The sequence below is a fragment of the Phyllobates terribilis genome, unplaced genomic scaffold, assembly GCF_046119375.1.
Source record: "Phyllobates terribilis strain yellow unplaced genomic scaffold, ASM4611937v1 Scaffold_11__3_contigs__length_659146591, whole genome shotgun sequence".
In the NCBI taxonomy this organism is placed as follows: Eukaryota; Metazoa; Chordata; class Amphibia; order Anura; family Dendrobatidae; genus Phyllobates; species Phyllobates terribilis.
This window is the reverse complement of record NW_027362771.1, coordinates 218,960,429-218,984,695: the sequence shown is the minus strand read 5'-3', so window position 1 is coordinate 218,984,695 and position 24,267 is coordinate 218,960,429. Positions and strand designations below refer to the sequence as shown.

Sequence of the window (24,267 nt, the reverse complement as noted above, 5' to 3'; positions counted from 1 at the left end):
CATGTTACTTAATGCATTACTCACATCTAGACCAAATAATAGGAAGATTATAATGTCTGATTCATTTATATGTGCAAACACAACAGAATCAAGCTTTACCAAGACCAGTAACCCAACTATTTCATATTCTTATAAAGTGAAGGAAATAATTATTTGATCACTTGCTGTTTTCGTAAGTTTGCCCACTGACAAAGACATGAACAGTCTATAATTTTAAGGGTAGGTTAATTTTAACATTGTGAGATAGAATATAAAAAAAAAATCAAAATCACATTGTATAAATTTATTTACATTTTGCAGTGAGAAATAAGTATTTGATCCCCCTGGCAAACAACACTTAATACTTGGTGGCAAATCCCTTGTTGGCAAGCACAGCAGTCAGATGTTTTTTGTAGTTGATGATGAGGTTTGCGCACATGTCAGGAGGAATTTTGGTCCACTCTTTGCAGATCATCTCTAAATCATTAAGATTTTGAGGCTCTCGCTTGGCAACTCGGAGCTTCAACTCCCTCCATAAGTTTTCTATGGGTTTAAGGTCTGGAGACTGGCTAGGCCACTCCATGACCTTAATGTGCTTCTTTTTGAGCGACTCCTTTGTTGCCTTGGCTGTATGTTTTGGGTCATTGTCTTGCTGGAAGACCCAGCCACGACCCATTTTTAATGTCCTGGCAGAGGGAAGGAGTTTGTCACTCAGGATTTTACGGTACATTGCTCCATCCATTCTCCCACTGATGCGGTGAAGTAGTCCTAGTTAGCAGAGAAACACCCCCAAAACATAATGTTTCCACCTCCATGCTTGACAGTGGGGATGGTGTTCTTTGGGTCATAGGCAGCATTTCTCTTCCTCCAAACACGGCGAGTTGAGTTAATGCCAAAGAGCTCAATTTTTGTCTCATCTTACCACAGCATCTTCTCCCAATAACTCACAGACTCATCTAGGTGTTCATTGGCAAACTTCAGACGGGCCTGCACATGTGCCTTTTTGAGCAGGGGGACTTTGCGGGCACTGCAGGATTTTACACCTTTAAGGCTTAATGTGTTACCAATGGTTTTCTTGGTGACTGTTGTCCCAGCTGCCTTGAGATCATTAACAAGTTCTCCCCGTGTAGTTTTAGGGTGATCTCGCACCTTCCTCATGATCAAGGATACCCCACGAGGTGAGATTTTGCATGGTGCTCCAGATCGATGTCGATTGACAGTCATTTTGTATTTCTTCCATTTTCTTACTATTGCATCAATCATTGTCTCCTCACCCAGCGTCTTACTTATGGTTTTGTAGCCCATTCCAACTTTGTGCAGGTTTATGATCTTGTCCCTGACATCCTTAGAAAGCTCTTTGGTCTTGCCCATGTTGTAGAGGTTAGAGTCTGACTGATTAATTGAGTCTGTGAACAGAAGTCTTATATACAGGTGACTATGTAAGAAGTGCAAGACAGCTGTCTTTAATGCAGGTAACGAGTTGATTAGGAGCATCTAACTGGTCTGTAGGAGCCAGAACGCATAATGGTTTGCAGGGGATCAAATACTTATTTCTCACTGCAAAATGCAAATAAATTTATCTAATTTACACAATGTGATTTTCTTGAGTTTTTGGGGGGGGATATTCTATCTCTCAATGTTAAAATTAACCTACCCTTAAAATTAAAGTCTGTTCATGCCTTTGTCAGTGGGAAAAATTGCAAAAACAGCAAGGGATCAAATAATTATTTCCTTCACTGTATAAGTACTTGAGAAATTTCAAGTTCATTCTTTTAAAGGATTTCTCCAGTACTTTTTATATTGATGGCCTATCCTTAGGAGTGGTGGGGGTCCAATAACCCCGCCGATCAGCTGTTAATGGTGCCGGTGGTAGCCAAATGTGATGACTTAGAGAAGCTGCACAGTACAGCTGTCAACTGCATAGTGGCCACAGTTGGGTATTGCAGATCCATTCCTATTCATTCAAATAGCTGTGGATGTGCAGTACACGGTTGCGACCACAATGCATTTGACAGAGCTGTGCTGTGCAGCTCTGCAACTGATCACATCCAGCTTCCGGAAACAGCTGATCGGCCGAGCTGCCGGCTGACACACCCTTACCGAACAGATATTGATGACATATCCTAAGTGCTCATGCACATGACCATATTATGGGTCTAAGTCTGATCTGACAAAACATGGGATCGCACTCAGACCAATGTTATTCTATTGGGTCGTGCACATGTCCAATTTTTGCCTCGGACCCAGTCAGTCCGAGGAAAACATCGCATCATGTCCGAGTTGGATCCGATATCGAATCATACTTGGCAATGCAAGTCAATGAGTCCGTGGAAGCCATCAGACTGCACTCGAATGACATCTGAGTGCCATCCGATTTTCACATAATTAGAGAATGGAGAAGATGGAGACATTTTTTTTTCATCTTCCCCTCATCCGAGAGAATCAGATCACACTATGATCACACTCTGATCAAACACTGATCAGATAATGATTCGCATAATTTGCCCGATTCTCTTAAATGAGAGAAAATAATCTGGTGTGACCCTAGCCTAAGGATAGGCCATCAACATAAAAGTACTGGAAAACCCCTTAAAATTCTTGCTACATGTTGGATGCCTTTGCTAAATGGAATATATGTTTGTGAATATGTATCATGGTATATAACTTCAGCTTAGATTTTTATGCTATTTCAGTCAGTCCAGAGCCTCTCATCTAGCCAAATCAGTTCTCATACTTTGCACTGACGAGGGCCAACAGCCCGAAACCCTGTGTCTGCAAATTGAGATTCTGATTTGGCTTTTATCCTAAGTCATATTGCAAAACTCGTTAAAGGGTCGATTGTGACTTGTAGGATTGCTACTTCCAATAGCTGGCGCTACAGAGTTCAAGTCCTCTTTTTCTCTAAAGAGGCAATTTGCATATTAAATTTCCCAGAGGAGCATTGCACGGCGAATAAACCTCCTTATCTTGGCATGCCACAGCCAGTATGTCATTCTTCACAAGGAAAAACGTTACCCCTGAGACCTCAGTCCAGAGCCTCTCATCTAGCCAAATTAGTTCTCATACTTTGCACTGACGAGGGCCAACAGCCCGAAACATCGTGTGTACAAATTGAGATTCTGCTTTGGTTTTTATCCTAAGTCATATTGCAAAACTCATTAAATAGTCGATTGTGGCTTGTAGGATTGCTGCTTCCAACAGGTGGCGCTATAGAGTTCAAGTCCTCTTCCTCTCTGAAGAGGCAATTTGCATATTAACCACTTCATGACATGCGCCGTACATGTACAGCGCATTTCGAGTCTCTCCCTTTGGTCCAGGCTCCGGCGCTGAGCCCGCACCTATCCGGGCACATGACAGCTGATTTGTACAGCTGTCATGTAACCCTAACAGCGTCATTAGCTCCGCCATCGGCGACCCCATTCCATGATCGTGGGTCGCTGATGGGTTGGCTCGACAACACGGGGTCCACAGGAGACCCCTGTGGTTGTCATAGCCAATCTGCTATGGGCTCCACCCAACGGTCGTCATTCATAGCAGATGAGCACTTTTGTTACATATAGCAGGGCTGAAGCCCGGTTATGTGTAACACAGGTGATCGGAAGATCGTAGCTTCTAGTAAAAAGTAGAAAAAAATGTTTTTCAAAATATTAAAAAAAATAATATAAAAGTTTAAATCAACCCCCTTTTGCCTCATTCACAATAAAACAATAAAAAATCAAATATACACATATTTGGTATTGCCACGTTCACAATCGCCCAATCTACCAATATAAAAAAGAATTAATCAGTAATAGGTAAACGAAACAATAAATCAAAACGCAATAAAATGGAATAACAGGAGATTTAAAAGATTGTATCTACACCAAAATTATATCAATAAAAATGTCAGCTCGGCGCGCAAAAAATAGGCCCTCACCCGGCCCAAGATCCCAAAAAATGGAGACGCTATTGTTCTCGGAAAATGGCACCATTTTTTTTTTTTTTAACAAACTTATAATTTTTTTTTACCACTCAAATAAAAAAGAACCTATACATGTTTGGTATCTACGAACTCGTAATGACCTAGAGAATCATAATGGCAGGTTTGTTTTAGCATTTAGTGAACATGGTAAAAAAAAAAAAGAAAAAAAAAAATTTTAGAAATGCACTTTTTTTTGCAATGTCACCACACTTGGATTTTTTTTGCCGTTTTTCAGTACACTACATGGTAAAACCAATGTTGTCATTCAAAAGTACAACTTGTCCCGCAAAAAACTACCCCTCACACGGCCATATTGACGGAAAAATAAAAAAGTTATGATGCTGGGAAGAAGGGGAGCAAAAAACGAAACAGGGTTGCAGCGTGAAGGGGGTAAATTTCCCAGATTGTGACTTGTAGGATTGCTACTTCCAACAGCTGGTGCTACAGAGTTCAAGTCCTCTTCCTCTCTGAAGAGGCAATTTGCATATTAAATTTCCCAGAGGAGTATAGCACTGCGAATAAACCTCCTTACCTTGGCATGCCAGAGCCAGTATGTCACTCTCCACAAGGAGAAACGTTACCCCTTATGCTACTTCATAGATTTATACTATATTACTTAGTATATTCAAAACAAACAACATAATATGGCATCAGAATTACTGGTACTAGCAGCAATGGGGCATTCATGTTGTTTTACCTTTTACACCATGTACACATCACATGATCAAGCTCAACACTGTATTTTGAGAGTGAACATGTTCCAGAAAAATCCAATTCAATATTCGTGATATTGGGTTACTGAGACACACAAAAGGATTATCCACTTTATGTTTATTTATAAAAAAATAAATGGGGACATGAATTATTACATTTACTAATACTTGAAGGAAACCTGTCACATGAAAAACGCTATTAACCTGCAGATGTGGGGTTAATCTGCAGGTTAATAGCATTCTGAACCTGCCCGGCGCCCACACTGAGAGCCCCGCTGCCAGAAGAAAATTAACTTCATTCCTTCTGGCAGCGTTCAGGTCTCAGTCACGGGGGGCGGCAACGGCGTGGGTTCAGTCACCGCTCTGTGTATAGAGAATGGCGGCTGTAACCGTGCCCCCGGCACTGACTGACAGCAGCTCAGCATTAGGGCAGGCTGTCAGTGCAGGCGGCACAGTTACAGCTGCCACTCTATACACAGAGTGGTGACTGAACCCGCACTGGTGGCACCTCCATGACCGAACACTGAATGCTGCCGAGGGGAATAAAGTTCATTTCCTCCCAGCAGTGGGGCTCTCAACACTTGCCAAAAATGTACAAAATTTAGTAATGCCTGGTTTAGACGAGCATATGAAAAATTGTGCATTTTTCATGTAGAAAAAATGGACAATTTTCATCCATATTGTCATCCATATTCCATCTACATGCCATTCATATGACATCCATATGGCAACATCAACAAGTTAAGACTCTATCGCTGACTGCTCACAGGCATCAAGTGAACCCCGGCTGCAGCCGGCTATGGGATCGGCTGATGTCACGTCAAGTCGGGCGTGACTCAGTGATGCGTTGCTTGCTGATTGATTGGCTGTGGGTGGGGTTTCCCCACGCGTCACAGCCCAGCATCCACCGCGCACTTTCCCTCTCCTGCATTCATTGGGAAAGCATGCGGTGGATGCTGGGCTGTGATGCGTGGGGAAACCCCACCCACAGCCAATCAATCAGCAAGGAATGCGTCACTAAGTCACGCATGGCTGCAACCAGAACTTGACATGACATCAGCGGATACCGGAGCCGGCTGCAGCCGGGGGTCACGTGATGCCTGTGAGCGGTCAGCGATAGTGCCGCTCACAACCAATAAAGAAGAAGCAAGGTATTTACAAAAAAAACTTATATTCACAGTTTAAATACATTGGGGGAATTTTAAATAGTAGTGGACAACCTCTTTAATATGTAGTAGTATGGGAAATTTCAATCCTTTTAGCAATTTTCACACATCAATATTTCATTATTTTTTTCCATTAGAATTTGTCAGCCAAACCCAGGAGTGGGTCAGAAAAGTGGAAGAGGAACAAGTATTCCCATTATACTTTTTCCTTCTTTCTCCTATTCCTGGTTTTGGCTTATAAATACTAATAGAAAATACTCATCAACCGCTGATGTGTGAACATGGCATTAATCTTGTCCTGTAGTTCCTCAAGCAGTCTGTAGGCATCGTTCAGGGACTCCAGTGAAACGTACCTAACGCAATATGCAGCAGTGCCATCTTCTATTAGAATTCATTGCATGTGATAAGTGCTCAGCAAAGTAATGTGAATTAATATGTAGGTTACTTCATATGATATGATATGAGTCTCACTTCAGAATGTAAAAAATAAAAATTGAATTATAATACTACATTTAAAAATCATGCTCATAGTCACATAACATCACATAGTATTTTATGATACAGTATTCATAAAATCACATATTATTTGTGATTAAAAAAATAAGGCAATATGACACTGTGCAATATTGCGCTCTGATCCAATGTGGTAATTGAACATTTTTAGCTGTTTTGATGCTCCAGTCTAACCTAAGAGACAACAGACTGTCTCTAACCCGATGAAGCCCTACCGGTGTACTATTTGTATGATCATGCTTTTAATGGAATGATTTTGATAATGATTTTACTGGAGAATTTCTCTTCTTCGGTCTTCAGGAGCTACTGTGCTTCTTGATTGTCAGTGACGGTGTGCTCCTGAAGATTGACAGTTCAGACCAGTGGCATGGTCACAGTCAGGGTTGCCAACTTGACTTTTTATTTTTTCTGGACAGCTTGTTAAAAAATCATGGACAGACAATAATTTTTATGGAAACATTGGAAAACCATAATAAATCATTATGATCATAAGTGATTCACATCTACAGCCCATAATTCTGATATGAAGAAATTATCTGCCTTCACTGTGAACTGTAACAAGATGATAATTACAATCATAATAATATGTGTAAAGTTCCTCAGCTTCAGAAAAATCACGGACGCCTTCAATTTTTTTTACGGACTGTCCTGGAATTTCTTGTCAGTCGGCAACCCATAGTCACAGTGCAGGTGTGCTGTTGGGCAGCTTTGCCTCTACTGCCTAGGCGAAGGATATGACATAGAGGAAGGGACACTTGATACAGCTGGAAAGTGCGTGTTTGTTGCCTAGAAGTCTGGGCACTCTTGGGTGGCTGGTAACCTAAGAAACGAGCAATAAACTGTAGAATTAAAAATCCCTCTGTTCTTGAGAATGGACAAGAATTTTAAAGAATCAAAGTTTTTATCCTCTTAATATATTGCAGCCATCATATTATATAGCACCTTGTACTTACAATTGCTCATTTTACCTTCTACCCAGTTTATTCTTTTCCATTAGGTCTATGACATCACATGATTAAAAACTGACTAGCTGAATCCTTCTAAGCTCTATGTAGTAACAGGAGGTCAATTTTCCCTGCATAAGTAAAGAGTCACTGAAGAAGCTCCTGGCATTGATGAGGAGGGAGCAGCTGGGGAGTTGAAGACAGGAATGATAAATGCAGGGACAAGAGACTTCCTGTTTCTACATAGAGCAGAGAAAAGAGGAGAATTAACTGGGTAGAAATGCAAAATGAGCAATTGTAAGTACACAGTGCTATATAATATGACGATTGCAATATATTAAGAGGATAAAAACTTTGATGGGAGGAGTGCTTCTTTTATAAAAAGTAAATTTAAAAAGTAAATTATTTGCTTGTACAAGCATTTTGCAATTTTAACCATTAATGAAAATGAGGCAACCACTTTAAACCTGTATTCAAGACTAAGTCTTAAATTTAGTGGAGGGGACCATCACCTTGCAATTTAGTATTTTTGTATCATCAGAAAATGTCCTGATCAGGTTTTTAGGTACATTTATTTAAAAATATTTAAAACATTTTTTAACACTATATTTAAAAAAAAGTTTAAATCTTGTAATTTTGAAACAGACCACTATGACTAATATTAGTTTCCTATTTTATTTTCTTCTCATGGGCAAGAGCAGCAATAGACTGACTGCAACCCCATTTGTTTGCATGGAAGCGTTGTCTGAACATGCTCTGATCTGGACAAACTTCATTGTGAAGGGAGGGGGAGGAGGGGAGCTGTAACTTCACCTATTTTGAATGGTGGATCCTGTCTTATCTACTGTACAGGTCTTATCTGTCAATGTAATCCTATCAGCTATGATAATGAGACTTAAAAATCTTCTGTAAAAGAACAGGAAGTTTAATATTAGGCATAGAAGCCAGTGTGAATATTGCAAAATAAAAAAAATACATTTAGCATGAAAATCTGATTTAAAAAAAATAGGTCATTTTCTGATAACGTGTTCTCTATAAAAGATAAATAGGTTGTAGTTTCTAAAAATCTAACATAAAGCGTTATCCGCCCAATAAACCATAATAATAGATTTCAGTGAAAGATCAGACTTTGTTTTTTTCATAGATGATCATAAAGTGAAGAAATGATATGATATCCCATGATAATTTGCTCCTACCTTGTAGATTTTCCCCCTCTTAAAAGAGAAACGATTACAAATATCACATAAGGGGTAGCTCTATTGATGGCAGTGCCGCATATAGTGCCACATATAGTGCCGCATAGACACTGCATTGGACAGCTCTTGACAGTAAGCTGCATGCAAGATATCAAAGTTCCCATTGTAAAATAAGAACAGTTATGATCTCCTTTCTTTCTTAACCCATAAATGCCCCATGATCCACACCCTAATTTCTGATGCCATGAAGAGTTTTCTAATCCAGGTGCGTCATGAATATAACATGTAACAGTCTGTGGAGCATTGTGTATCATGTGCTTGATGCTAGGATGTGATATGCATGCCTCCAGTACAACTTGTGACTTTTCACTGTAAACTTCAGACTCCACAGAAAAATGCATGACTGTCCTCCGCCCATTCCTCGCCATCACTGTGGTTGTTGGTCTGCAGACAGTATAATTCTATATTATCATAAGGGTAATGTTCATATGTATATGCTATATGTCTAAGCTGTGTCTGCCATCTACACCTGATTGACGTACCGCTTTGATATGTATATAGAAACTGCAACATCATATTTTATAATATGAAGTCTGTGAAAAGACTCGTATTAACAGCAAGGTCCACATACCCACCCTGAGATTCACTACAAGCCATATTAGAAATGCTAAATGATGTATTGCCCTAATAGCAGCCAGACACAGACGCCAGATCATACAGTATGCCGGTGTCTTCTGGTCAGTATAACTGCCATGACGATAATGCGGTTAAGAGCCCATGGCAATAGGGTATGTGTGGTGTATAATAAAGTGGTCAGATATATAGCAAGGCCCTTCTCCATTTAGAGTAAGACCATTTGGTTCTCTGTGATTACCCCATGTCTAAATACACAGCCTAGGTTGAGTATTTTATTGGTGCATCATCAAGTACCTAGCGCTTTGGTAATATACTGCCACTGCTCCATCCCTGCAAAACCCCAATTGAGCCCTCAACATGTGAATTTTTACATTAAAGAGTAAACATAATTTTAATTTTTATATCTTAAATTAATAGTATATGTGAAAATTAGCAACTTGGTAATATATCTTACCAGAGAAATCTGCTTCTTTCTCTGCCAGAATTGATCAGTCATTATCAAAATTCTTAATTCTGAGGTAAAATCTGTATCCAGTGAAGACAGACTTTCCCAATACTGAGGTAGGAGATGGCAGCTGATATAGATAAGGCAGAGCCCCTTCCTCCTATCTACATAGAATCTTAAAGGAGATGACAGTTACTACTGATCTCAGTAATTGGAAAGTCCGTCTTCACTGAATACAGATTTTACCTCAGAATTGAGAATTTTGATAATGGCAGAGAAAGAAGCACATTTTTACTGATAACATACAGTATATTACAAAGCTGCTTCTTCTGTACTATTGATTTATGAAATAAAATTAGAACAATAGTTACTCTTTATAGTCAATATGACTGTGGCCATCACACAGGTCATGTGGCCGAGGATCACTGTATGCCGCTGCTACCTCGTAAGCTACCCACAAACTACACAAGCACGTATCAAAAAATCCACCTGGTTTCAACTTTGTTGAGACGTGCTTGTCAAGGCTGCAGTACCTTGCGAATCGCTATATGACCCCATTCACTTGCCACCTGTGTGGCATCCAAAGTCACCTTGTAGCCCAGGCCTTATGGAAAAGAGGGAATACAAAATGCAAGAACATCTCACTATATAACATCCAAAAAAAATTGCATTAGAAACTATGTAACATGTGGTCACTGCGGTGAAATACCCCAGGCGGAAAAGATGCTGCATCTGCCCATCAGCAGTATTATAGATCAGTATCGAATTATATTAAAAACATATTGTTGTTATATTATATTTGCACTTTCAATCCCATTTATTTCTGGATTCTCCCTGCTGCTGGATATGGAAGTTTAGCCACTGTTATGGGAAATTTGTAAAAATGCATTTTGTCAAGCAGGCTGTATGTATGTATATTTCCTGTATAGTAGGATTATATTTCATATAATATTTCATATATATTGAATCTGTCAGAAACAAGCAATATCTTATTTGTGAAGCAATAGAAACATACCAAAGCGAGTCAATTTCAGAATAATTTTCTGTGGTGGTTTATGTGTAACGTGTATATCTATATACAACGGTGGAGGAGCATGAGGTGCATGGACTAATGAATAAATATCATATATATACATATGATATTTCATACATGACTGTGATGCTTGCATGCATGTTCTAAACAGTGTTTGTCCTTTAAGCTGATGCTACATGTACTGTTGTTTTTGATTAGGGAGTTTTGATGCAATATTTAATTATGTAGATATGCATTTTGTGCCAATTGTATCATTTTAAAATGTAAGATTAGTAAAATACATATATATAGTGTATAGTACACAGTCCTGTATACACACATATATACTGTACATATTATGCATAAAACGAACAATACATATAAAGTCCTAATAGATTCTAGTATAGGTGTTAATGTATGGGTTTACCTTTCATCAGACGGTTACAGTTTATATGGCGATATAATCTACATAATAAGTTGAGCTACGTCATCAATGCTTCATTATTCTGTACAGATGACTCATCTACAGCAGTATTCACCACTCCAGGTTCTGGTCTCACATTACTCCCTGCTTGTTCAGCCTCTATGCAGCTTTGTTCTGAAGATTCAGGGACAATACCAGAGGATTAAAGTAAAAAATATATAATTTTCAGCTTTTATGTACATTATAGCTGTATATAAACTGTACAAATCTTTATTCAAATTTCAGCAGTCTCCTTAAAGAGGACCTGTCACTTGTTCAATAAAATTGGAAAAATTGTAAATTGTAAAACTGTGTTCCCTTGGTTTTGCTTCTACCTTCTGTGCTGCATCACTTTATTGCAGGAATGTTCACATTTATTGCATTTGAAGTGCACTAAGTAAATTCTCTGTTTGAAGACCAACTGGGCATTTCTTCAGAGTTTTTTCTCTGGAGACGTAGGCTTTCACCCCTCCCAGACGCTGTCAATCACAGTGATTGGCAGAATCTGGGTGGGTTGCACGCACATGTCCCCAGAAAAAACTGTGGTGAAATGCTTAGTTCACTTACTGCACTCCAAAGGTAATAAAAAGGAATAATGAGAAATGGAAAAGAGTGCAGAATCAGGGAGCTCAGGGATTTTTATAAGATATTTAACTCAATTTTTGGAGCAAGTGACAGGTAATCTCTAAAATGTGATATTTAATATAAAATAAGATACATTTCCACATGACATTCTCTTGTTTGGCCATATGAAAAAAAAACACTTGAGTCATATAAAACCAAAGGGGATAAGACTATCATTAACTGTACTGATCATAGGATACCAGTAATCCTACATTTTTCATTCTCAGTTGCCATGAAAGCAATTCTTCAGTGATTGTAACATATTCAAAAGTGTTTTCGTTGACATACACTGGGTACAGAAAGTATTAAGACCCCTTTAAATTTTCCACCCTTTGTTTCATTGCAGCCATTTGGTAAATTCTAAAAAGTTCTTTTTTTTTTCTCATTAAAGTAGACTCTGCAGACCATCTTGACTGAAAAAAAACAAATGTAGAAATTTTTGCAAATTTATTAAAAAAGAAAAACTGAAATATCACATGGTCATAAGTATTCAGACCCTTTGCTCAGTATGCATGATGCTGCCACCACCATGTTTCACTGTTGGGATTGTATTGGGCAGGTGATGAGCAGTGCCTGCTTTTCTCCACACATACCGCTTAGAATTATCACCAAAAAGTTCTATCTTCATCTCATCAGACCAGAGAATCTTATTTCTCATAGTCTGGGAGTCCTTCATGTGTTTTTGAGCAAACTCTATGCTGGCTTTCAGATGTCTTGCACTGAGGAGAGTCTTCCATTGGACCACTCTGCCATAAAGGCCCGACAGGTGGAGGGCTGCAGTGATAGTTGACTTTGTGGAACTTTCTCCCATCTCCCTACTGCATCTCTGGAGCTCAGCCACAGTGATCTTGGGGTTCTTCTTTACCTCTCTCACCAAGGCTCTTCTCCCACGATTGCTCAGTTTGGCTGGACAGCCAGGTCTAGGAAGACTTCTGGTGGTCCCAAACGTCTTCCATTTAAGGATTATGGAGGCCACTGTGCTCTTAGGAACTTGAGCAATGCAGAAATTCTTTTGTATCCTTAGCCAGATCTGTGCCTTGCCACAAGTCCGTCTCTGAGCTCCTTGGGCAGTTCCTTTGAGCTCATGATTCTCATTTGGTCTGACATGCACTGTGAGCTGTGAGGTCTTATATAGACAGGTGTGTGCCTTTCCAAATCAAGTTCTATCAGTTTAATTAAACACAGCTGGACTCTCCATCTCAAGGAGGATCACAAGAAAATGGACAACATATGACTTAAATATGAGTGTCTGAGCAAAGGGTCTGAATACTTATGACCATGTGATATTTCAGTTTTTCTTTTTTAATAAATTTGCAAAAATTTCTACATTTCTGTTTTTTTTCAGTCAAGATGGGATGCAGAGTGTACTTTAATGAGGAAAAAAAATGAAATTTTTAGAATTTACCAAATGGCTGCAATAAAACAAAGAGTGAAAAATGTAAAGGGGTCTGAATACTTTCCGTACCCATTGTACGTATTGCATATGGAAGCAGGAATGTACAGATGTAGCAAAGGTTATCATGACCCACAACACACCATCTTAGTAACCTGTCACAGAAGACTAGCTCATGAGACAGATTTAAGATAACTTAAAGAATTTGTCTGGCCTTAGGGTACAAGTCTGCATTAACTCTCTGTGTGCGCGCACTGTGAAAATTCTTCGGTGCAGGCGCTGGGGGGCCGTCGATGTGACCCAAAGTATGCGATTTGCATACTTCTGGCCACATTCCAACTAGACATGTCCAGCCTCACTCAATACACTTGCATTGAGCGAGGTCACACATGTCTAGTCAGCATGTGACCGTTTGTATGCCAATCCCATGCTTTCAGTCACACGTCCGCCGCTCCTGGTGCCTGAGAATCTGTGAGTATTCACAAGTCTGCAGACTTGAACCGTAAGGCCGGGCAACCCCCTTAACATTGTACAAGCCACTGACTGATGTCAAGTTAGTGTAGAATTATACTTTTTTGTGCCATGGTACCCAAGTACTGTGTTATCTGAGCCATGGTAACCTCTGCTAGATCTGTTTGTAACATTCCAACCAGAGTTACATTTTGGTAATTTAAAGAGGAAAGCCCCCCCCCTACACTTTAGATAGCTATCAGCTGAATGATGGTTTAACTGATCGTCTACCCGACTGTCATATACACAGCAGCGCTCACTATGTCGAGACACATGATGCCAGAAATGTCTTATCTTTTAGAGAATCTCTAATTTTTAGAGAACAAAAGGATTGGCAGTCCGAAATTGGACATGCTGCTTCCTAATCTCCTCTGACATCATTTGTTGTGTAGAGTCGGGGATTCCTATACACATTAGACTGCTGGCTGAACATGTTTTCAGTAAAATTTATTTTAACCCATTTCCAATTAATATAATGGCATAATTATAATAATAACCAAAAGAGACTCTTTGCAATTTTACACATGAAAGCATCAGGGCTGACTATTTCAACTTTTCACTTACAATCTGCAGTCATTCATGTATTGTGAAGTTCCTGCTAAATATTCTAAGGTAAGTAAACAACAGTACAACATAAGGTGAAGTTTATTACTATAGGTGTGTGACTCCTCATATAATGATTTCAGTGTAGAGAGGTCCACTCTAGAGCAATACATTCCACACCAAAATATTAGATATGGCCAAACTCTTTAGTGCAGTGTTCCCCAACTCCAGTCCTCAAGAGCCACCAACAGATCATGTTTTCAGGATTTCCTTAGTGTTGCACTGGAGATAATTGCATCACCTTGACAGTCAATAGTTCCATCACTTGTGCAATACTAAGGAGATCCTAAAAGCATGACCTGTTGGTGGCTCTTGAGGACCGGAGTTGGGGAGCACTGCTTTAGTGTATGGAGCAGTGAGAGAATGCCTACAAATTACAGTATTTGCCTCATTTAAAGACCATCAGTAGTAAGCGTCATTACTGCTGGATACATATATCTCCACATACACATGTTTTATGGTCTGTTTTTTTACTAATATACATATATGGATGATTTCCATTTTCTCTGACTGCAGAGGCAAGTAATAGTAGCCATGAGTCTCGTGTTGGTCTAGCAGAAGGTCTGGAGTTACAGGAGAAGACAATTATACCACTAGTGGTCGTCTCATCCCTGACCTTTATCTGTCTTGTGGTACTTGTGGGTATTCTTATATACTGGCGGTAAGTGACATGATTTTATTTCATCTTGTGAAAAGCAAATTGTTGCTGAACAGTGTACTGAAGATAATGGAAAGCATATATAGCATCAGTGAATGTATACTGAGCTGCCATCAGAGTTACATCTACTTCTTTTAAGACCTATTTTAATGGCAGAGCTACTTAAAGAGCCCGTACACAGTGCTACTATAGCTCACAACTATACAAGGTATAGAGTAGCAATATTATATAGTCAACATGACCTAAAGGTGGAGCTTCACATTAGCTGGTTTAAAAGTAAGAACAGCATAATGTAAAAGAGGAAAGGATTATTTGCTATGGAGATCATATTGCTAAGTAAGACCCAGAAATATAATATGGATCAATGACAGACTGAAAGATATAATATACGGATTAACTTGTGTTGTAGTACAATGTTTTAGTTACTATACTCAGATTGCTAGTAGCAATAGTGAAGGTTTTTCTTTTTTTAAAAGCTTTAAAAGTATGAAAGCCCAAAAACCAAGATCATGGCTGACAAGTTAAAGAAGGTCCTGAAAAATTAAAAATGGGACTTTGATTCTGGGACCCACAATAGAAAAGACACAGAAGGATGAATATGTTTAACTATAAACCTATACAGCTGACGCTAAATTGAAGATAATTAATGTTTAGAATTAAAGAAGAGAATCATTCATCAAAGCCTTTGCCTTTTCTTGAGAGAACATGGTTCTAATAGTGACTTTTTTATTTGCATCTTTTTTATTAGTTATATTGCCATTTTTTCAAGTTAACTTTACTTGGCTTCAACTGTTTGTATTTTGCCAAGTATTATGGGTGGGGTTTTGGTTAGCCAATTTTTTTATCTTAAGTCCACGGTGAGTTTTTACCTCAGTATGTGTAAGCCAAAACCAGGAGTGGAACAATCAGAGGAAAAGTATAATAGAAACACGTCACCACTTCTGTATTTATCACCCACTTCTGGTTTTGGCTTACAAATACTGAGGTAAAAAAAAGCTCACCAAACACTCAACATGTGTACGTGGCCTAATTCTCCTGTCCTCTATTGGAGTACAAGATCTATTTTTTTTGTGCGCGGTTAAGTGACATTTTAAACCTTGTTGAAAGGATCGTGTAATGCTTTGCTCTAAAACTGTTCAAAAAAGCAAAAGGGCTAAAAAATGAGCTTTTCAATTGCACCAATTCATCAAACACCGTGCTCTAAATTTGATGTTCGGTATTTGGTGCACAAACAAGACAAAAAAATTACTTTGAAAAAATATGCAAATATGAATCGGGGCCAAAATTTCCATACAAATTCCTGTCCCTATAGTAGTGTATGTGGATCTGGCTCACATCCGCTAACATACGTACAAATTTGTTGTGTTAGAAGCATTCAATTCTGCTTTACCAGCGGAAATGTTTAAGTGCATTTTCAATGCTGAAGTTTTTTTATATTTACATCTGTCAAACATCATTATTTTTTTTATATGTTTTTGATTGATGGGGAATACTGTACGTTTGTATGTTACAGACAGTCATCACTTGTTTCATTCTAATCGTGTGATAATTAGTTATTCACACTTAACACATCATCATGATGTTGTTCACCTCTATTACCAAACAGATGGAAGTGTTTAAATCTTCTTACTAGAGTCAGGGAACCAGATGTTTGACATAGAATTTATATAGTAACAACCTAATTGTTGTGATGGGCATGCTGCTTTGCACGCTATTCTTGAAATGATGTTTTTGATTCTGACAGTGGGAAATTTATTCAGTGTTTCTATGTGTCTAAGAGAAAAGTAAGATGCTAATGTTGATTAAAGTAGACAACTTAAGTATTATGTGCAATTTAATAAAGTGTATACTTTAAAGAGAACCTGTCTTTAGCTTTAACCCCCTAAAGCAGGGATGTCAAACTCAAACACAAAATGAAAAACTTGGACAAAGTCGCGGGCCAACCAGTATACAGTATAATGGGCCCCCCATAATCCTCCATACAGTATAATCGGTCCCACATAGTCCTCCATACAGTATAATGGTTCCCACAGAGTCCTCCATACAGTATAATGGGCCGCACATAGTCCTCCATACAGAATAATGGACCCCACATAGTCATCCATACAGAAGAATTGGCCTCACATAGTCCTCCATACAGAATAATGGGCCCTATGTAGGGGTGGAGGTTTTGGTGTCGAGGGCCAAATCTAACCACCCTGTGGGCCAGATTTGGCCCACAGGCCAGAGTTTGACATGTATGCCCTAAAGCACTGCCACTGCCTTCTTGTGTAGCTGAATAGCTTTTTAAACATGTCCTTATAAATTTTAATAGTACCCGGATTAGGTTAAAGAAGCTTTAAACACTGTGTGTGATGTATACTAATTACATATTTGTAGTCATGGAGGTGGAGTCATTCAGTAGAAGAGTCAAGGTGGATGGTCCATAAACATGTCCAATATTGCTTGATTGATATCACTGACGCAAGCTCGTTCTAAATTCTTGCCTCAGGGACGTCGATCAAGTGAAAATTGATCTGTTCCAGGACTACAAGTAGATAATGCTACATCATACAAAAACAATTGGATGGAAGCAGTGGGAACAGTTTGGGAAAGGCTCTTTTCTCTTCCAGCATGACTGTGCCCAGTGAACAAATCAAGGTCCATATAGATCATGGCTTGGCAAGTTTAGTGTAGACTAAGTGGCCTACAAAGAGCCCAGATTTTAACTCCATTGAACACACTTATGATGAATTAGTGTTCTAATTACAAGCCAAATTTTCATATACAACATCAGTGCCTGAACTTACAATAATGTGATCTTTCAAAATATTATAAAAAGCCTTCTCAGAATAGCAGTGGCTTTTATAGCTACAAAAGAGGGGTTAGCCCCATACTAATGCTTATGATTTTTGATGGTAAGTCAACAAGTCAATACATATTATTTAAATGCGTTGTCCCAAACTGGTAAATCCATGAGACAGATTCTGCATAATTCTACTTGAAAGGGGCATTTCATTCTTCAGTTGGGGCAATCCCGTTAAGCCACTATACCATGAGTGATGCTCACCTGCTATTTATCGTTTTTAGTGTTGGCTGCTTTTAGGTCTGTTCCATTAGGGCACAGATATGATCAGTGATTACAGCTTAGCATGATTCTCTAAAGAAGGTCTGAGGTAGTCTGAAGCGCCCCTACTTTCTCATCAGCAGTTCTGGCTGTTGTCTCTCCTATCCTTATGATTTATTCTGCAGCTCTGTATGATCAGATTGGCTGTGTATGAGCACAGGATCAGCAGGAACTTATTGCCAGGATGTAACAATTGATCAGACAATTGATCGGGCCAGTATACATAGGTTTCCCCTTTTATTTACTATATTGTATGGCTTAGTATACTATGCTATTTTATAGGAGAAAAAAGTACAGTAAAAATGTTTTACAGTATACCTTATAGTCAACCTGTCCTACTGTATGCCTATATGGTTTCATTTTCCCAGTAGGTACAGTACGTAAGGTGGAGGCTGAAATCCTAGTGTTACCAAAGCCTCAAATGATTTTCATACTTACAGTAACTTGGACATAGGCAAGGTGTGCTCCAGGACAGTTTGATACAGCAGCAATACAATGTGGAGTGCCGATCTATCATAAATAATATTAAATGACTACATACCTTGTAGAATTAACATTTGTTTGGCTACAGAAGTTGGCAACTATCCTACTACAGTAGTCTTGTCTATTCCACGCTGAGATCTGTCCTTCAGGCAGCACCCTTCCTGACTGTAGAGGAGCTGCATTTTGGTCATTTATCCAAACATTTTGGGAACTACATAGTAGATTTATTTCAATTACAACCAGAATCAGCAAAAAGTTTACCAGCACCCCAGCATCCTATTATGTATAATAAAATAGTCATTATTTTTACATTTGTAAATATTAAGATAAAGACAACTTGATAGGTACCTGCTGACATTCGATATTTAGCAGGATAAGTCAAACATTCTTTAGGTAAAAATGTTACCTTTTAATCACATTTCATTTCAAATTAAATGGTTTCCAATTTGCAAAAACAAACAACACAAGGAACAAGAACATTCCTAATCCTAAGAGCAAAGGGTTTTATTAATGGTACTTGAATGTGGTGTAATTAGTGTTATAAATATCTAATTAGTGCTGTGTCATCTGTTGTAAAAAACATGTTGAAAGCACTGCATTTAATTATGTCTATCCACTCTGTACCTATTGTACCTTACTTGTCATGTGCCCTCTTCTTCCACCACTCTCCCAAATGAAAGGCAGAGTTTGCCGATACTTTTACATTTTTGTGATACTTAGGATCCATTATTCACACAAACAAATTATAATATTTCGGCATTTAAAAATAGCACCCACCTTGTTTAGGCTTAATATCCATATATTGTAGTCGTCACCTATAGTAGCACCTATAGCTGTACTGAGTTGACCTTATGGAATACAATGAATGGCTACAGAGTGAATCAGGGCTTCTTGGAAAAGTTAGGCCAAGATGAAGTTCAAGTGTAACGGTAAACAGGCTCTGCTGATGTACTTGGGATGAAGCATAAATCACAATGAAGGCATAAAATTAAGTATGATGGATACTTCTACACGCTACATGGACAGATTCATACTGTAGGTTCTAGGCACTGGTACACTAAAGGGGTGCAATTGTACCTAGAGATACATTCTAGGGTCCAAAGGCATGTGTTTCACATAGGAAGCCACCAATATTATATATAAATGGCACATGGTAAGTGGGGTTCCTATTTTACATTGGGCTAAGGAACGCAGATTTTACCAATCTGAGAGGTTGTCACTTTTCTTTTTGCTTTTCACTGAGTCTACAAACTTTTCAAGATGTTTTATTGATAAATAGTATATTACATAAAATAATAATATATTTAGCTGTCACATAAATAACTAATAAAGTTGTTCATGACATTGCAGGAAATGCTTTCAGACGGCACACTTTTACTTGGAGGATAATACATCACCAAGAGTAATCTCTGCTCCCCCTGCACCAGTGTTTCCAGTTTCAGGTAAATCACTGACTTTGTATGACTTATCTTTTCACGTGTTGAATATTTACTTTTTTACTTTGCATGCAGTGTTCATAAAAGAGTGGGGTTTTTTATCAGTTAACTTAAAAAGGTTTTTCTAACATTACCTCTGTCGTACTCTCAGGGAGACACTAATTCAGCCTTAGTAAGTCTATGTACAGATGCCTAGATCTAAAGAAAGCCTACCCTTATAAAAGGCTTCCAACATATCTACTGTCATCATTTTAGTTTAGTTGTTAATGCGACTAAATGAGACTTTGTAATGTGTTTTATAATGAGGATAGTTTTATCTTCTTTATCCTCCATCAACCAGTAGTTCATTTCACCATGATCAAAAACATTCTTCGTACCAAAAATCTGTTTAGTATACTGTAATATAGTAAATAGTAGTCACAGAAAGGGAGAGAAGAGGAATGAGTCTTCAGTCTATCTCCTATGTGTTTGGAGGTGTTATGCTCCAAGTACAGATGGATGACCTATGTACTATGGGCATAGGACTAGCATCTCACAAGGACATAAGAGATATGCTTACCTCCTTTAGTACAGCATTTTTATTGATAACATCTGTTACCTTGGCTACTGCAGAATAACTGTTATTCTTCTCCAGATACAAGTGTATAAACAATAGTGATATGTATATGTGAGCCTCGAGTTATGTATTGATGTGTTTCCACATTCAGATATTGTACATTCTTTAAATCCATTGTTTATTGTGCATTGAACACAATTACTGTAAATATACATGAGCTTTCAGTAATATGTGTGTCTTTGTAGGCAAAGAAATATGTTGAATATATCCTAAGGACATCAAATATTAACTATTAGTATTACCTGTTTATTTTGGGTCTTCTAATGCTCAATAACAATCATTCCACCCTGGATTTAAAAGACTACTTTATTTGTCCAACAATTAAAATTGACATTTTGGTTTACTTCTTTAAATCACAATACCCACTAGTGTTTTTTAACTGACTTTGCAAAACCGCATTATATGGACGGACATAATATGCATGCTGTATGTCCACTGTACTAAAAAAAGAGACCACGGTAAATTGGAATGCTATACCTACAGTGCCTTGAAAAAGTATTCCTACTTCATGAATGTTTCCATATTTTTTCACATTACACCCAAAAACTTTAATTTTATTGTGATTTTATAAGATATACCAACACAGCGTAGCAAGTATTTGTGAAGTGTAAAGGAAATGATAAAATTATACATGATTTTATAAATATTTAAAATATATAAATCTGAAAATTGTGGCGTGGATTTGTATTCAGCCCAACTGAGTCAATACTTTGTAGGACCACCTTTCACTGCAATTAGTGCTGCAAAGCTTTTGGGATATGTCACTACCAGCTTTGCACATCTAAAGGCTGAAATGTTTGCCCATTCTTCTTTGTACACTAGCTCTAGCTCAGTGAGATTGGATGGAGGCGTCTGTGAACAGCAATTTTCATGTTACAGATTCTCAATGTGACTTAGGTCTGGACTGTGACTGGGTCATCCACACACATGAATATGCTTTGATCTAAACCATTCCATTGTAGCTCTGACAGTATTTTTAGGGTTGTTGTCCTCCTGTAAGGTGAACCTACTGCCCAGGTCACGTTTTTTGCAACCTCTAAAAGGTTTTCCTCCATGATTGCCCTGTATTTAGCTCCATCCATCTGACCAGCTTCCCTGTCTGTGCTAAAGAAAAGCATCCCCACAGCATGATGCTGCCACCACCATGTTTAACAGTGGGGATGGTGTTTTGAGGGTGATATGCAGTGTTAGTTTCCCCCCACATAGCATTTTGCATTTAGCCCAAAAAGTTGTTCCTCTCATCTCACCAGGGCACCTTCTTCCACATTCTGGTTGTGTCCCTTACATGTTTATTTTATAAACTGCAAACGGGACTTGTTGTGGCTTGCTTTCAAAAATGGCTGTCTTCTTGCCACTCTTCCACAAAGGCCAGATTTGTGGAGTATGCAACTAATAGTTGTCCTGCGGACAGATTCTCCCACCTGAGCTGTGGAACCTTGCAGTTCTTCCAGAGTGACCATGGGCCTCTTGGCCGCTCTTCCAATTAGTGCTCTCCTTGCTTGGGATGTCAGTTTAGGTGGACAGCCAAGTCTTGATAGGTTTGCAGTTGTGCCATACAGCTTCCATTTTTGAATGATGGATTGCACACTGCTCTGAGATTTTTAGAGCTTTGGCTATTTTTTTTTCATAAACCTGAACCTGCTTAACTTTACTCCACAACTTTATCCCTGACCTGTTTGGTGTGCTCATTGGTTTTCATGATGCTGTTTGATCCCTAATGTTCTCAAACAAACCTCTGAGGCCTTCACAGAAGAGCTGTATTTATACTGAGAATAAATTATACATAGGTGGGCTCAATTTACTAATTATGTGACTTCTGGAAGCAATTGGTAACTCAGGATTTTATTTAGGGGTATCGGACTACAAGGGGCCAAATACAATGCACATAATAATTTTCAGATTTATATTTTTAAAATAATTAGAAAACAATGTATAATTTCCTTTACACTTCACAAATACTTGCTACTTTCTGTTGGCATTTCACCAACATAAATAATATAAAATCCCAATAAAATACATTTAAGTTTGTGGGTGTAACGTGAAAAAATGTGGAAAAATGCACGGGGTATGAATACTTTTTCAAGGCACTGTATTATTCGTTTTTCAGGACCAACATTTTTCCTTTTCTGAATATGATATATAAAAACCCCAATGCACTCCCTTAAATATTCTTGATAGTGTTCATTTTCAGACGTTGCATAGCGTGGGGTGGTACTGTGGCTCAGTGGTTAGCACTGTTGCTTTGCAGCTCTGGGGTCCACGAAGGACAACATCTGCCAGGAGTTTGTATGTTCTCCCTATGTTTGTGTGGTTTTCCTCCGGGTTCTCCGGTTTCCTCCTACACTCCGAAGACATTCTGATAGGGAACTTAGATTGTGAGCCCCAATGGGGACAGTGCCGATATTGTCTGTAAAGAGCTGTGGAATTAATGGCGCTTTATAAGTGAGTAAAATAAATGGCATCACATACACATATTTCTAAATGTAAAATGTAGTTGCATTTAAACACTAATGAAATTGCTTAGAATATATGCCAGGAATACTTTATCTTATGCAGAAATAGTAAGCAGCAGATCTTTGATTGTCCATAAAATATATTATGAGGGTGTTAAATGTGTTTCTTGACTCCATCAAAGGGCTGCATATCACAGTAATCTAGGTTATGGTGAAGGACCACGTGCAAGTATAACTTTTCCATAAAGCTGTTTTGTCTGGCATTTTCTCTTTATTGAAATTAAAGAGGAACTGTCAATTGTCATATACATATAACTTTTACCTGGTGTGTCACTTTTCTCCTAAACCTGATGCTGTTTTTCTATTATTCGTGCATGCCTTCATTCCTTAGATATGTCCCTCACTTCTTCATGTGTAAATGTAGTCATTTTTAGGCAACTGGGCAGGGTTCGCAAAACTTTATTTTTTTTTCAAGGACCATGCCCACTTGGCTAACTAGACAAAATTATCTAAGGAAGACGCGCAGAACATTGGCTATAAAATTGCTGTTACATAAACATACACACCGCACAACATTTAAAGATTGTAAAAGCACAACAGTCCCCTATAATGCAGGAAACAATATAGGATACTATATATTCCTATGTTTTTTATGATTGACCAGAATGTTAAGAAGTAACCATATAGACACAATAGACTGCCCTGTTGGATATCTGTGGTCAGTTTAGATGATTTCTGACACTATTTATTGAGATCACAATACAGAAGGCTTCACTGATATTACCTATTTTACTGATTAAGCTACAATCTCGATGGGAGAACTTTTTGGCAACTTCCAGATATTTATTGAAGTTACTTCTTTGTAGTTATGCAAACTTTATTTCCGATGCACATGAAATCTATTTCTCAAGTCTTTGCATTTAATATCGACTATCTACTGGTTAATATTTATTTATTGGATTGCACAGCTGCTTTCCTGAGCGAATCCTTCATTTAGCTGTTATTGCTTGTTACTGTATTTGAAACTAATTATAAAACACACACTTGCTGCCAGATGCCGCCTTTTAAGTGTGAAGGTGGAATTGCACATATGTGGATTTTTTTTCTTTTAGGCTTTCAAGATAATTCAATTTTAGTATTCATTTCCACTCATCTATGAAATAGAACAGATGGGCGCTAATATCATATCAACAAATTCTTGTTATCTTAAGACTAAGTTATTAGGTGGTCTAAATGGTGAACATCTGTTGATGTAAATAACTGCTCTGCATTAATACGTTGATGTATCTTTGTCAAAGAAACACTTATTAATATACACACTGTGAAATGATATTTCAGGCATTGATTTTCTAAACTC

General features: G+C 38.3%; 1 protein-coding gene across 4 annotated transcripts in view; it reads left to right on the top strand.

Moving 5' to 3' along the window:
* The window catches only part of PTPRZ1 (protein tyrosine phosphatase receptor type Z1), a 301,694-nt gene that overhangs the window by 216,586 nt on the left and 60,841 nt on the right, over positions 1 to 24,267 (top strand). For 2 of the 4 annotated variants that reach the window (XM_073652058.1, XM_073652059.1), the window contains 3 exons: positions 8,723 to 8,737; positions 14,675 to 14,819; positions 19,756 to 19,847. In XM_073652058.1, the coding sequence (XP_073508159.1) occupies positions 8,723 to 8,737; positions 14,675 to 14,819; positions 19,756 to 19,847 (252 nt within the window). The remainder of the gene's footprint in view (positions 1 to 8,722; positions 8,738 to 14,674; positions 14,820 to 19,755; positions 19,848 to 24,267) is intronic. The other 2 variants (XM_073652061.1, XM_073652060.1) reach the window with 1 other exon arrangement.